Source organism: Drosophila kikkawai, chromosome 3R, assembly GCF_030179895.1.
Source record: "Drosophila kikkawai strain 14028-0561.14 chromosome 3R, DkikHiC1v2, whole genome shotgun sequence".
NCBI lineage: Eukaryota > Metazoa > Arthropoda > Insecta > Diptera > Drosophilidae > Drosophila > Drosophila kikkawai.
Genome location: NC_091731.1, coordinates 38,251,343 through 38,266,658, shown reverse-complemented (window position 1 = coordinate 38,266,658; position 15,316 = coordinate 38,251,343). Strand labels below are relative to the sequence as shown.

General features: G+C 43.8%; 4 protein-coding genes across 17 annotated transcripts; 2 read left to right on the top strand and 2 right to left on the bottom strand.

Moving 5' to 3' along the window:
* Positions 1 to 12: 12 nt before the first annotated feature.
* On the bottom strand, positions 13 to 6,140 carry Nep5 (Neprilysin 5). 2 transcript variants are annotated; one of them, XM_017181300.3, is made up of 9 exons: positions 5,631 to 6,139; positions 3,246 to 3,420; positions 3,099 to 3,193; positions 2,459 to 3,032; positions 2,103 to 2,388; positions 1,219 to 2,050; positions 1,110 to 1,158; positions 765 to 963; positions 13 to 690 (listed from the first exon to the last, which is right to left on the bottom strand). In XM_017181300.3, exons 1-9 carry the CDS (start codon positions 5,740 to 5,742, stop codon positions 346 to 348), a joined length of 2,667 nt encoding a protein of 888 aa, XP_017036789.1. In that variant the 5' UTR covers positions 5,743 to 6,139; the 3' UTR covers positions 13 to 345. The 2 variants fall into 2 exon arrangements, 1 of the variants encoding a protein (XP_017036789.1); XR_011445253.1 differs by lacking the exon at positions 13 to 690 and having other exon boundaries at positions 828 to 963; positions 1,047 to 1,158; positions 5,631 to 6,140.
* Positions 4,380 to 5,234, top strand: LOC108084906 (uncharacterized). Its single transcript, XM_017181302.3, has one exon. The coding sequence runs from the start codon at positions 4,464 to 4,466 to the stop codon at positions 4,989 to 4,991; it is 528 nt and encodes a 175-aa protein (XP_017036791.1). The 5' UTR covers positions 4,380 to 4,463; the 3' UTR covers positions 4,992 to 5,234.
* A 1,305-nt stretch (positions 6,141 to 7,445) lies between the features above and the next one.
* On the bottom strand, positions 7,446 to 13,178 carry spz (Spaetzle domain-containing protein). 13 transcript variants are annotated; one of them, XM_017181494.3, is made up of 8 exons: positions 12,217 to 13,178; positions 10,084 to 10,284; positions 9,834 to 9,911; positions 9,301 to 9,462; positions 9,144 to 9,237; positions 8,560 to 8,908; positions 8,277 to 8,500; positions 7,446 to 7,812 (listed from the first exon to the last, which is right to left on the bottom strand). In XM_017181494.3, the coding sequence occupies exons 1-7, from the start codon at positions 12,277 to 12,279 to the stop codon at positions 8,320 to 8,322; spliced, it is 1,128 nt and encodes a 375-aa protein (XP_017036983.1). In that variant the 5' UTR covers positions 12,280 to 13,178; the 3' UTR covers positions 7,446 to 7,812; positions 8,277 to 8,319. The 13 variants fall into 13 exon arrangements, with proteins under 13 accessions (XP_017036983.1, XP_070142945.1, XP_017036981.1 ...); XM_070286844.1 differs by having other exon boundaries at positions 8,560 to 8,893; XM_017181492.3 differs by having other exon boundaries at positions 9,144 to 9,462.
* Positions 7,893 to 8,284, top strand: LOC108085043 (uncharacterized). The gene has a single exon (XM_017181503.3). It carries the CDS (start codon positions 8,050 to 8,052, stop codon positions 8,173 to 8,175), a length of 126 nt encoding a protein of 41 aa, XP_017036992.1. The 5' UTR covers positions 7,893 to 8,049; the 3' UTR covers positions 8,176 to 8,284.
* Positions 13,179 to 15,316: the final 2,138 nt, after the last annotated feature.

The following is a 15,316-nucleotide window of genomic DNA, read 5'->3' as shown; positions in this document are numbered from 1 at the left end:
TAAGTGTAAATGTCAACTCAATGTAATTTTACCAAGATTGTAATGTATATTGAAATGTAATATCAATTAAAGGTTTATATACGAAATATTTGGATTTGTAATGAAGTTCGGTACTAGAGAAATAAGGCCCCAAAGCATGCAGCATCTCTTTGTTACCTAGACAAAATATAGCCTACACTTGGGCGGCCGCACAGAGGTTCCATCTAAAAGCTTTTACCATTTATTTGCACCTCAAGAGCCGTGCAAAAGGCACACCTGTATAATCGATTTAAACCTAAGACTAAAGTACGAATATGTAGAAAAATCACTTGACTGTTCCTGTTTTCCCTCTTGGACCTGGTTTCCCTACCAAATCCTGCACTTGGGCTGGCTGGGATTCATGGGCGTGCCGCGGGCACACTTGAAGGTCCTGGCGAACTCCTCCGAGTTGGACAGCACGCCTCTCAGACGCATCTGTCCGGGGCAGTGGGAGTCGCTGAGGGCATACCGTGAGGCCGCCGGTGTATAGGTCTCGCACCACAGATTCCCGAAGGAGATAAAGAATAGCTGCTCGTGGGTATAGTGCTCCAGACCGGGCAACTTGGCCCGCTCCCGGCCCACCTCCTTAACGTAGAGCCGGTAGGCATAGAAGGCCTCCCGCATGCCGCCATTGTCGGCGATATTCTCGCCCAAAGTCAGTTCGCCATCGATCTGAGAGGAGAGGAGGGAACAAAGGTAAGTAGCTCCACAAAATCATATTAACCCCAGAATCCTTCTATACTAACATATTCATCGATATCCTCCAGGTGGTACCGGCTGTACTGTTCCACAAAGCACTCAGTGCGGTTAATGTACTCGTCGATGGTGCGGTTGGACCACCACTCGACCATGTTCCCAGCCCGGTCGAACCGCCGGCCGCTGTCATCAAAGCCGTGCGTCAGTTCGTGGCCCAGAATGGTGCCAATTGAGCCATAGTTCAGAGCCCTGCCAAGCACAAGGCACACAGTAAATGTGGTTAGAGTCTATTTCTGGAAGGGATTAGTGCAAGGTGCGGTGCAAAAACGTGCCTGCAGCTCGGTTGTCTGTTTGCTCTGTGATATGTGCTGAAGTGCTCTGCCAGGCGGACTTACTCGAGACCCAGGTCGTAAAAGGGATACTGCAAAATGGCAATGGGTACAGCTGGAAGGGAGATATATGGCTTAGGGATTAAAAGGACATATTTTCCTGCTGGTCACTCACTGATTGCATTCGATTGGAACGTGTGAAAGGCATTCACATTCGAGGGTGACGTCGCCCAGCCAATGGGCTCCGGCTTGTCCATCTCGTTGAGCTTCTCCATCATCTGCCAGTGGACAAAGTCCATGAGGTTCTCCAGGTGCGTGCTGGCGTTCACCTCGGCGCCCTCGTAGTAGTCATTCAAGGCGCTGGCATTGCGCAGCCACGAGGGGAAGCCAATGAAGCTCTTCATCTCGGCCGACTTCTGGATAGTCTTCCGCTTCGTGGCCTCGTCCATCCAGGAGGTGGCCTTGACCAGGCGATCGAAGGAGCGCCGTATGTCGCTCAGCATACGCTGCACACGAGGCAGTTTCTCCCGGGTGAACTCTTCGTCCGCCAGGACATAGCTCACCGCCATCCCGAACAAGCTATTCACCCCATTAGCGCAGTACAGGGAGCGGGGAGTGCTGCCCTCCGTGCCGATGGCCACGCGCATGTACTCCGAATGGAGCAGCCGCATGGCACTGGTCGTGTGCAGCACCAGCTCCTCGATAGTGCTCAGCCAGAGGTAGGACTCGATGTGGGAGGCCGGCGTCTCCTCCAGATACTCCACCACGTGCTGCAAGTACAGGATGTCCGCCTGGCTAGTGATGATGGTCAGATTGCTGGTCATCTGGGGATTGCCCGCGTGCTTGGTGCCCTTTAGAATTAGCTCCATGTAGCGCAACCAGATGGGCAGCGTCTTGGGGGCTATGTTCTTGTCCGTCTGATTCTGCAGGTCAAGCAGGGAGATGTAGATGATGTCGTCGGCCGGGTTCTTCGAGGGCTTGGTCATGTTCTCAGCGTCTTCTTTTAACTGTAAATAATTATAATCAATATTAATAATTTAGGGCTATAGTAGCACCTGCCTCATGGACCTTCTTGGCCACCTTGACACCCTGCTTGACCAGCTCCGTGATGCCCTGGGTGGCCTCCTCCTGGTTGACCCCTGGATCCACGTACAGCAAGTACTTTTCGATGACCTTGCGCACGTAGTGCAGGTAGGCCGCCATTCCGGCGCTGGTCTGGCGAGCTGCCTCCTCCTCCTCGCTCTCGCGATCCTCCTCATTGTCATCCTCATCGTCGTCGCTGTTCGTCATGAAGATGGTCTTCCGGTGGATCTTTCTCAATAGCTTGTGGGAGTCATCGTTGTTGCTGTGGGGGAGAAGGGAAGGTTTTCTATCCTGAGTTTGTTCCGTCTAAGAAATTCGCCTTTTTTACTCACAAAGGAAACGCCGAGTCCGTCTCCGGCGTTCCCAGGGCAATCCTGTTGATGGTCCTGTTGAAGGGATCCGGAAAGACATCGAAGCCAAAGATGAGATCCATGCTGAGGTGCTGCTTGATGGCCACTATGGACTCAAGCCAGTTGTAGCTGCGGTTGGCACTGGCACTGGCATACTTGGAGCCACTTCCCAGGGTGAGATTCAGGGACGAGGGGAGAATGGGAAGTCCGAAGCGCAGCAGGTAACCCACCAGCGGTTCCAGATCCCTGGCATCAAGCTGTTTCGTGTCCATGCAGCCCTTGTACATGGTCTTTGCCTTGCCCACGGCCTCGGGCTCGGCCCGGCTGATGTTGGAGCGAAGAAACTCCCGCACGAGCCGCATTATGTGTGCCTGCCGCTCCCGGAACCAGTCATTCGAGGTCACCGAATCCGGTCGGGGATGTTCTTCCGCCCAGCGGCCGCAGGTGAATTGGTAGAAGTCCTCACAGGGATCAGTCTGCTCGTCCATGGCGTAGATAAGGCTGGCCGCCGTGCGGATGCACTCCCGGCTACGGCAAATCGAGCTGGATTTCTTAACTGTAATAATGGGGAAGGTGGGTGATAATTCAGGTACATTTTCATTAAAATACAATGAATACTCACTACTTAGGCTTAAGACTATGATTGCTATCAGCAGAAAAACTACCAGGGCCAGCAGACCGCCCAGCACCACCTTGTGGTAGTAACTGCGGCGGAACCTGAAGGTAAGACAGTTAATTAACAGGTTAAATCAGACCAAAGCCCACTCACCTGGACTGAATGCCCACCAGGTTGGTTCCTATGGGCTGGTAAGGAAGCTGCTTGCCATTGGCACTCGCCGTGGTCGAGGCAACGGCTAGAGACCCATTTCCGGCTCCGTTGATAAGCTCGTTGCCGCCTGCACTGCCATTGGCTCTCACGGGTGCCGATAACAGGCTCAGATTACCTGAAATTGGTTTCAAAACAATCCGGACTCACTATTGCTCGGCTCTCTGCTTAATTAGCTTCTAAAAATTGATTTTAACCGAAGCCCGAGAGAGAGGGGCACGTTTTAATAACACTAATTAGTCTAATGTCAATACAGCCCTGGAATTCGTGGTGTTCGTGTTCTCTATTCCTATCTTGATCGATTGTCCTTTGGCTCCCCTGTGTCCCTAATCGCCTGGCTAATGCACGTCTGTCACTTGCGAATGCGGAACTGCACCTGGCAGAAGCGGCATTAGAAGGCGCTGGTGACAACGTCCGGTTCAATGGCCTCAAAACGATTTCGCATGTCCGGCAGCAATTTAACCCATTTTAAAAAATCAAAAGCCCAGCCAACCACACGACCTAATCTCCAATTTACATGTGAAATGAAGAATACCGGAGGAACTCTTTGATAAGCAGGATAACCACAGTTTTTGTACCCATTAAGGGCGGTTCTTCGGCTTATTTTCATTTCATTCATTTATTGAAAGTGGAATAGGAAAGATAACAATTAAGAATTTTAGCTATATACTATAGAGATCGAAAAATTTCACTCAATATCGGCATGTCGATATTTGTATACCTTGCAGTTTGAAATTAGATCATTAAGTTTCGATCTTTTTTCAGCCAAATAAAAACAATGATACATATAGAAAAACAACGAAGTTTGCCTCTTAAGAATCTAATTTAAATAATTTAATAATAATATAATTTAAAACATTTTAAAATCATTAAGAAAAATTACTTTATTTATAAGTTTATTTATTTATTTATAAAACAAAATGTTTTAAATAATTTTCCCTCTGGTTCCTCAGGCATCTGTATCATATTGTGGGCCGCTCTAGACTGTTCCGACATACATCATAATAGTATAATGAGAATAAATGAATACTACCTGCATTGTTTTTATTATTTTCAACTATAGCTTTGCCATAACTTTCATTCTTTGTTCTTTTGTCAGATGTCTTTGCTGTACTGTTAAATCTCAATAAATAAAATCCAAAATTTTGTAAGCCCCACAAGATGTTTCATAGTCTAAGCGTACTGCTGTTCAACACCTCCGAGATCGAGAGGAATCTCTTCAGCATGGCCGATGATGTGTACCAAACCATCGAGATCTTCGAGCAGGCTGCCAAGTTCGAGGCCAGGATCGGCAGACCCTTTGAGATGCTGTCCATGATCTTCGACTGCCTTGTCTTCTTGGCTGTCGCCCTCGCGATCGTTGCCCTGGTCCTGCAGAAGCGTTTCGAGAAGCTCTGGCAGTTGGCCAGGCTGAGCCACCTGAGGGAGCAGACGACGAACCTTAAGAAGATCAACAAGAAGGAGACCCTCCCGGTGGCCAGGTCGTCCTCCGTTACGTCCCTGCCGGAAGTTAACGCAGAGCCGGAGGACGATGGCATTAGTATTCCCAAAGACGAAACCAGTGACAAAGAGGAAGATAATATCCTGGAGCAGAAGAACATGTTTGGTACTTCCCGTTGGGCCAGAAACTGGCGAGTATCGATGAAAATCCAGAATTTCGGCTCGTTCTACGACACCTGGTTCCGCTAGATGTAGATGCGGAGATCGTGTCCCATTACCTGCACATCGTGACGCCAATCTATTGATTGAGGCTTTGCGGTTAGCGATTTGAATTGGTAAAAGGTGCCACAAATTGGCTAATTAAACACGATATAAATATGAAACTAAATTGAATAAGTGAACGCTGTCGACTCATGGGCTTAAAATGCTGTATTACCTAAGGAATTTAGCTTATATAGAATAAATACAATAAAGTAGCATCTTAGTCATTTACATTAAGGAGAAGCTGTTAATGTTGGAAGGGCTCTCAAGTACAACTGAAGTATATACTTTACGGAAGTAATCATAAAGTAAATTTAGCAAGGAGTCACATTAACTAATACCTAGACACATTGATTGTACATTACACGCATTACTGAAAACCCACAGCTATATAAAGATCGAAATGGATTAATAAATAAAGAACACTTCGTTTGCGACTACTAAAGAGAACATCAGCTTTTTGTGCCTCCTACACAAAAGTAGAGTATACAGAAGAGTAAGAAAGTAATTTTTAAATAGATTTTTAGGGAAAACAATTTACAAAATTTGAACTGCAAAAGTATACAAACTTCGGCTTCCCAAAGATAGCTTCCTGTTTATACTATAATTAAGAGATCTAACTCTTACCCGGTGTCTGTAATCTCTGCAGAGGCAGCGGCTGCTGCTGCAGATTGTCGCTGAAGAAGCCATGATTGATGTTGCCCGTGCTCCAGATGCGGCTGCGGTCCTCCATTGCCATGTCATTGAGTCACTTGCACTCCCTTAATTCATTCTCTGGTGATTTTTTCTGGATTTAATCCATCAAATTTCCCTGGGTTACTGGTTCTAACTCGGTGATTTTTCCAAGCACTCTAGGGCATATCAATGAGCTTCTCATCATTTGAATGCACGTCACAACGCCCACATGTTGCGCCTTTCAGAGGAGTGAAGCCGGTCTGAGAACAGTTACGCGGGCAGCTGGGAACAGTTTATGTACCAATATTTGCTCGCTCCACTTATCGCTTTTTCCAGCAGTCGGCAGTTGCATAATTTGGCATTATGTGCCGGCAAGAATGTGCAACGAGAACTTGGAACTCCGTAAAGTAAAAGCGAGTGACTAGTGTGGAGCAGCGACTACCGGCGGTTTGGAGCCCGGGCCTCGTCAACAGAGCGTATTTATACGGCACCGATACACCTGCCTGCCTGCGCCAGCAGCAACCGAATAACAACAATACACGTTCCCCACACAAAGCCAGTGGCAATAATACAGCCAACAAACAAATCAGGCAACGGCAACCCCCATTAACTCCTTCGGCCATGCAAATGTGCTGCGGCAATTACGAAAAGGAACCCCAAGACCCCCAGACCCAACCCAACCCCTCTCCAGGCAAAAAAAAAAACCTTGTCAGTGTCTGACTGTCCTGCATGTTGTCCGTATTTCTGTTTGTTCCAAAGTACCCCTTGCAGGGGCAGTCCCGGGGTCCCTGGGTTCTCTGCTTAAGTAGAAGCTTCAGTCTTTTGCTTGAAAACTAATTATTTATGAATATGATTCAGAAAATATTTTACGAATTATGTGATAAATATATGAAAGCTGAACGGAAGTATATAATATATATGTATGTAATCTGCATATAAAGTTATTATACTAAAAATACCTAACTGAAATCTTGTAACCTTGTATATCCAAGCACACCTTAAAATTTTTTAACTGACTTTAACTTTAACTTACTTCAAAACACTTGCAAAACAGATGTTTTAACTAATGAGTTGCATCATTAACTAAGGCAAAAGCACAGAAAGAAAGAGAAAATATATTTCTTGAGTAAAGTCTCCTCTGAATCACCGCATAAAGCAATCCTTTGTATTACTAAAAATTATATTATAATGACTCAGAGGGGTATGCAGAAGTGCGGATACCAAATACCTCTGCTGGTGTTGCCACAGTGAATCAGAACCGAACACCAAGTGGCCACCATCCAGAGGCGTAATGAGAAAAAAGCCCAATACAAATGGGAACTCTCACTCAAACTCTCTGAGGAAGAGATATATGGATAGTTGCTAATTGATATGGACGCGGGTGTTCGGAGGCTATTCGGAGGCGCATGATTGATGACCCTGAACCGGGCAGGGACACGATACTGGGAAAAAGGCAGCCTAATAATAGTAATTAAATGGTGGCACTTTGCCCGCCCATCGGCATTCGCATTGCTCGCCCCCTAACTTTGACATAGTTTATTGTGTTTTTCGGAATCGATAAATACTATTGATTTCTACATGTGTTGGCGCATCGCGCATACGCCCCGCTGACAGTCGAGGAACTCCGGCGAATGCAAAGCCCTTCGGTCCGTGTTTACACTCACTAGGGAGTAATTGGTTTGCTCGACTATTGTTAATAATCAAATAACTTGTCCGCCTTCCGCAGGAGACACTGTCACCAGCTTTCAGATTCAGGGTTCAAAGAACTTTACTTTGCTGGCATGTACTTGCATACATTTATTATACATTATCTTGTTTTTGTTGTTCTTTTTTAACATATATTCTTATATAGTTTTGTGGTGTTTTTTTCCTTTTTTGTGTGTGTTTTTTTCTACGACTAATTGCATGCATTTCTAGCTTAAAAGTTAGACAGGGAAACAAGTCATTATGGGAAATATGACACGAATAGGTTGATGTTGACTCGATTTAGATTTTTAAAATTATTTTAAACGCAGCCTAAGGTGGATTCTGATTTGTTTCATTAAAATTAAGATCAAGGGTACAGATTATGAAATAAAACAACGATCCCCTGGACAGTTTGGCCTGCCATTCTGTTGTGGGTGAAACTTTGATGCTGCAACGAAAAAAGAAGAGAAATGATTCGGTAAATAAACGAAATCCAACTAATTAGCTTTGTAAATAAAGTGTAGCCCTGTCAAAGCAATTTATCAGTCTGAAAAGTCTAACTAAAACTCTCCCGTATATATATACATATCTCAAAAACAAGAACTTCAAGCCGAAATAGCACATTCCAAAGTTCTAATTTTTTCATTATTTTATTAGTTCGATAATCGTCTTTTATCCCCTGACCATGGACCGCGTCTTCGGCAATGTCGAGTATAAGTTCAGGACCCTGACAAAGGATGGCAAGGGCCTGGCCCTAAAGCTCACCGGATTCTATGCCGTCGGCTGGACCCTGCGCAAGTTGGTCAAGTAACGGCTTCGCCACCCTTCCCAGAAGGATGCCTGCCTCGTTAGTCGTTTCCTTGTTTCGTGCAAAATCCCTGTCATGTCAACAAAAATAAATATTGATCTCACCTCCAAAATCACAAATCTCATTGAACCTGGGGCCACGCGCCTCTCACAGGTTTTTCACCAGCACGCATTTGCAGCAGGAGGGGATCTTAAAGACGTCCTGGACCACGTCCAGCTGCCCGCTGTTGGGAATGCTGGCCAGGTTCCGCATCACAAAGTGCTGCCTGCAGACGGGCTTGTACCGCTGCGGGAAGTTCTCGGCATAGCCGCAAGGCAGGTCCTTTTCCCTGGGGATTAAAACGGATAAATAATGTTGCCGCTTCCTAGCTCTCCCCTCTCGACTCACTCGCATTCCTCGATCTGAATGCCCTGCTTGAACTCCTCGTCATTGACAATCAGCTGCCAGGAGTTGTCCGCCTTCAGGCCCTTCTTCGGGTACAGGATCCGTCTGTTGGTGCGGCACAGGAACACCTCGTCATCGGCAGTGCCCACACGGGCACTCACATCCTGCGGCTGGAGTTCGTCGTTGAAGAACCTGGCAAACTTCCCGGCCAGCTTCTGCTTGAGGGCCGAGAGATCTGGGTAATTGTCCACCTGGGTGCAAAAGGACTTGGACTCCTGGTTGGGCTCGTCCCCGCACTGGGAGCTGTTGGATACGTTCAGATACCTTTTCTCTGAGCCTGGGAAGACAAAGGCTAAAAGTTAGGCAATCGCCAAAGGCAGTTGGCCAGGTGAGTATGGAATCGATTTAGTTGTTAATTGTACACACTCGAAATCGGGAATCGCCTTTGAATTTATGTAATTAATTTTTAAAAGCAATAATAAATTATTTAAAAATTTACAGTGCTGACAGCGATTCATATTTCGAGTGCAGCATGTTTCGAGTATCGAATGTATCTGAAGGATCTTAAACTACTTGGCGGTACTTACTGTCCGACGGCGGCCTACGGATGTGCGGGGCAGGAGTCGACTGCTGCTGGGGCTGTTGTTGCTGTTGCTGAACTTGGGCTTGGGCGTTAGTACCCTGCAACGAGACGAAGGTGTCGTTAAAGACCAGATTCAGCTTGCCGTCCGGGGAACGCTGCACTTTGAAGTATTGATCTGGTTGGCTCAGGCCATGGTACTGATGGTAATGGCTGGTCTGGACCGGGGACTGTCTCTGACTCTGACTCTGGGGCTGGGGCTGAGCCGCCAGCATGGTGGGTATGGGCATGACTGGTGAGGAGGGTGCACTGTCCGCGGTCGTTGTCTGTGCGGGTAGAATTCACTCGTGTTAGTCTCTCAGCCAAATCGAAAATAAACACACAGAGACAACACACAGCCCACACACACACACACAAGATGTGATCGAAGATGAGAGGGGGTGAAATGGGGGTGCCAGAGAGTGGGTGAAACATGGGAGTAGAAAAATATAGTGGATGGAAAATTCGTCTTTTAAGTTTTAAAAATATGTTTTTACAGAGAGGTGGTTATAAAAAAGGTAATTTGTTTATAAGTATATAGAAAAGTATATATTTTCTATACCCATTCAAGAAAAATCTTCCCAAATCAATAAAAACTTTTAAAACTAAAAGACGAACTTGTTAACAAAAAAAATCCAGGAGAAATTTTGCTGCTTACATTAAAGAGGTGTAAACCCTTATCATCGTTCACAATGAAGAGCTCTTCCAGGATTTTATTGAGATCCTTGGCCTGCAACTGTAGCGGAAAAAGACAGGACGACAGGCGGTTTAGTCTGGGTTTTGACAACATAAAATTTAGCCACAAAGACGACACAATAATCGGGGTGGATATGAGGGATACATATAGGGGGAAGTCTTATAAGGAGTTTTTTAAGGAAAAGGATAAGCGACTGGGTCTGTGTTCACACCTCCTTGGTCTTATTGGGTCCGCGCAGAATCGCGAGCACATTTTCGGACGTAAAGCCGGACATGTCGACGTCGGAACCTTTGGAATTTCCTGACGAGCTCCCGCTGGCGGCGGCCTTTAAGGCCGCCAACTCTGCCGCTGCATTCGCCGCCGCCGCCTCGGCCTCGCGCCGCTTCGATATTTCGCTATTGATACAAACTATCTGAAAGATACAGGTGGAAGAGTGGAAGGTTTGTTTCGTTGTTTTCGTATTTTCGGTTCATCAGCATTGCCAAGACAACTAACTAGGTATAGTAGCTACTCGGAGAGTCGGTTGCTGTTGTTTGTTTGTCTGTCAGCGGCACTACATTTGCGTATTTGGAAGGAGTTTGAACAGCTGTTTCGCTCTGGGCAAGCGCAGTTTCTGCTTTCAAATTCCATTGAGTTAGGACCCGAACCCGAACTCGAGATAGCAACAGAGCGAGAGTTCAGTTTTCGAGGTGATAATTCTCGGGCAACTCGCCAGATTAGGCAGAGCTTTCCAAAAATTATAGAACCTCGAAATCCGTTTTTGATTTTTCGGTTATCAGCGAATTAAGTGATAGAGAGAGAATGAATAGGGAAGTGTTTATGAGATAATGCGGGGATGGGATCTATTACAAAAAGCTGGAAACTGACCGACAAAAGATAGATTTATTATCTACGGGTCAATAAATTGCTTAGAATCAATTATTAATGAAAGACCCTAATCTAGTTTTGGTTTTGTTTTAATGAATTTTAATGAATTTTAGTGAATCTTTATTATTTCTAAATAATAAACCAAAAACTGATCTCATTTAATAAATTTTAACACTTTAGGTTACCCGAAGGTATATAAAATCTCTTTGAATAGTATATTTCTAGACTGACATTGAAGAATTTACCCAAATCGAAATTGGGACTTGCCACGCTCGTATAAAACCCGATCTTAAGTGCCCACCCATAAGCACGTAATCGCCGGAGACTTTTGTTTTGCGATTTCTCGGAAATGTTTTTCCCCAAGCCGCCTGTCATGCAATTAGCTATCAAGCTTTTTTTATTATTATTATTATTTGTGTGGCAAACATTGGATAATTCTTCCATATCAGTTTTAAGGTTTTCCACAAACCCCTTGGAACTTGGATAAAGTCGAAAAAAAAAGTGATCTTTGGAACCGAAACGGATTGGTCTTTAGATTTCCTAGGAAAACCAGGCAGACCGAGTGACAGACGTTCTAATCATTTTCCAATTAATTACCGGGCGGCGGAATCCCTTTTGTTGGCGACAGTAAATTAGCTCGGAAGTCGTGTGCAGAATCACTTGGCATCACTTGCTGTCAATTAATGCACATTATTGCAATGCCGATGATATGCATTTATTATAAGGAGAATGATGAAAATTGCACATAGCTCACAATGCCAAACGGGTTTTCAATCTCTCTAAACTATCGTGTATATTTACACTTGAAAGTGCCCTTCGGCTTATGGTAATCCTCGGTGCTGGCAAGGAAAATCTACGGTAATCGGAGATGAGGGAAGTAATGACCCAAAGCCCAAAATGCATGAGAGTAACACACACAACACAAAAACAACAGAGACACTGCAGTCGAACTTTCATAACTGGAACAACCAGCTGTCTGGCTTAAATCGAGTTATAGCGAGACTTCCAGTTGAGTTAACAAAGCTTCTCTAATATTCTATAATATTTGGGATCATTTAAAGAATTTTAAACACTAAAGAATTCTGGTTAAGTATAAAAATTAATTGTTGCGCTTGATTATTAAGTTGTTAATTTTTTATAATTTTACAAAAATTAAATTCGAATTTGAGTCACTATTTATGATTAGATCTTGAGAAAAACTATGGAAACTTTAAAGTACATCTATCAATGAGATAAACAATATTAATACCTCTCAAATTATAGTCTATCATACCTGGGAATATCTCAAAATAATTGGAAATAAATCACATACTCTTAATTGAAAAATCAAAGTATAATTAAAATCAAAGGCTAGCAAAAAAAAATATAAAGCTCTTCCCTACATTACGTTTTTCTATTTGAAATATTTCTTTAATTCCAAATATAGTTCGAGTTATGGAGGTTCGACTGTTGACTTAGAGAGGACGAGAATGCTCACCGTGGTGAAGAGGGCGAAGAGCAGCACCAGGACCTTGATCATCTTGAACCACATGGGCGGCATTTCGTCCGTTTGTCTATATAACTATATATATTCTGAGGACGGCTTCCGTCTGCGTCGGGATCGGGGCTTAATATACAGAGCAGGGGATCCGCGAATCGGTTTCAGACTTTGTTTATATCTCGATCTGATATTTTTTATGGGGCCTGCTTGTGTGTAAGTGTGTGTTAAATAAACAAACTGGCACGACTAAATGTTAATGCCGGTCTTTATTCGCGTTGGTTATTATTATTATTATTGTTGCCGTAGTTGTAGCCGCCGGATTGGTATTTATTTATAAATATTTTGTTAGCTATTAGGTGTTGCGCCGTTGCCGTGGCCGTTGCCTATTCCGTTTCCCGTTTTGTTTGTTTCCTTTGCACGTTTGCGAGACACAGACAGACGAAGACACTTCAATTAGTCGGTTTGCTTTTCACTTTAGTTTCGCTCTCGCCGCTTTAGTTGAACCGTTTTTGGTCGCTGATCGCGGTCTCTGTCTCCGGGTTTTTATTGTTTCTTATTTCGGTGTGGGTTACGGTTTTGGCATTGGTTTTTGGGATGTTAAGTGATTTGGTCACCAGGTTTTTGGATCCCAACTTTAACGACTGTCCCGCGTTTGGATTCCAAGTTACGCTTGGAACGGTGGATCAGTGGATCGTGGTCGTTCGGTTCTGTGTGCCGGCGTGGAGTGAAACTAATGGGTCAGCGCGCATGCGCTTTTATGGAACCATCAGCTGCCACTGGCTTTTATCGTTTTTTATCGCGACGCGCGCTGGGCTTTTCCGACGTCGACGAGGAGGAGTTTCACCATATCACCCGGCCGGGTTGTCCAGCATTAACTAATTCTGAATCCAATTTTTAATTACGATTTCTCGCGATCGAGAACACACACACGACAGCGAGAGCGCGCGACTGGAAGCCAACTGAGCGGACGAGGGCTTTGACAGCCGCCAGCCGAAGTGCGCTCTTCAATTGACAAGTGCAGCTTTAGCCGAAGCTCGCCTGAGTGGTGGACGGACTGGGGGATATACGAGAGAGAGGGGAAGATTTATGGGGACAGAGAGGCAGAGAGGAGGGCGTGGACCGGAAGAGAGGGGGCGGTGTGGATTTTATCACAGCTGACTGCCGTTGCGCCGCTAATTTCTGTTACTGGTTCTCCACGGCGAACTTAAACGGTTTGAATCATCGTGCACTGAGAGAAACGGATCTTAGTTGCTAATTAAAATCATTTTATTTTAAATCATTTATTTATAATTGTATAATATGAATATAAGAGTATAACTAAATACCTTAGCAGGGTATTATAATCTTAGTCAGAAGGAGTCATTTCCGACCCATTAAATCATTAATATTCTTAACCAGCATCAACAGGACAACCAATTTAGAATTAATGCATTTTTTGCTTAGCTATGATCGATTTTCACTTGGGTCCTTCAATTGAAAACTGCAAGGGTATTCCAAATTTCAGCTTCCCCAAGTTGACTTTTCTTCTTCTTTTAATTTCTCATTACCACCTATTACACCTTTATTTTTTGGGAAAAACCCCAGACACTTGTAGGGCTTTCGAGAGTCTCCTAGGCCGACAGTTGTTACCAACGAAAGTAAAAGTGCTGCCTGATCAAAGCTTTTCACCTGAGAGCTTTGCTTGAGAGAGCACACCTGGCCATAGCAGCTACTACCACTATCGGCATCCAAAGCCTAATGTCTAATAAATAAAATTAAATATTCCGATGGGGTGCGACACACGTCAGTTCCGTCGTCGCACGCGTCATGGGAGTCACAGAATCTCCTCCCAAGTGTATCTGTATCTGCTTGGAGCGTGCGAAGACGACGTTGGGAAAGACTGCCCTGGCGGGTGACTCAATCTGGGATTTCCGAGATCTCGGACAAAACCGCAGCTTGATATCGCACTGCATATATCTGTGGGCATAATGTATCTGTAGCCGGCATTCGAGCAGAGACTGACGTAGCATTACCTGCTCCCAGGCAATGAATGAATCTCATTTTCTGAAGTGCTCAGACCCGCTGTCTGAAGCCTTGAACTTGCCTTGACAAAAGGTTATTCGCTGGGACCTAACCACGTCTCCGCCAAAGGCGATTATTAACCGATGACTGATATAAACCGATTCCAGAGAATCTACAGCAATTCTCTTGAATTTCTTTATCAGCAAACAAATATGTAATAAGAATGCAGTTAAAGGGGAATATAGTTGTGTTTCATGTGTAAGTAGTTACGTGCTTGCCATCATAATCGCTTTTAAGTATTCTTTTTCCGATACAAAACTATATCAGTTCTAAAAACATCTCTCTGCTGACTTTTATTTATTTCTAGGAATTTAATTAAAGTGCATTTGTGCATTGTTTGATTAAACAAATTCCTTAGAAATATCTTTATGTTGCGCAATGTATTTAATTATTTTTGGCTAATGCTTTGCATACTTTGGGGCCGGTATATAATTTTCAAGCATATCTGTGGGATACTTTCGAAAATTTGAGATGAAACGAGCTAAAGTTTGTTGATGTTTAACAGTTTAGAGTTAATAAATACTTTGTTATTCAATATTTACTTGATTATTAATACTATCAAATTGTATTATTATTATTATTTATTATTTTTTTAGAGAAAACTATTAATTGAATATATATAAAAATATAAAATATATATTATTTAATTAAATCATTATTGCTTGCCTTAGTCCCATGTTCAACAATTTCATAACTATCTTTTAATTTAAACCAGGCTGAGATATTCTTTAGATCTTGATGAAAGGTATTTAAGTACTATGTTTTAACCGCAATTTTCAATGAGTCAATCTGTCCAGTTCAGGGAATTCTAATAATTATACAATTGTAAATACAAGGCTTACTTTTCAACAGGTGTTGCAATAGTCATCAAGGTTTTGTAATAAGTTAAATCCAGCCAAAAACTTCCAACTATTAAGCATTAAAAATATATAATTTATTTTAACCTTTGATAACAATTATTTGGAAAAACAAGCAAACAATTATGGTGCGTGTCTAGCCTTAATTTCTGTTTTAAAAACCACAAATAAAGTCCAAC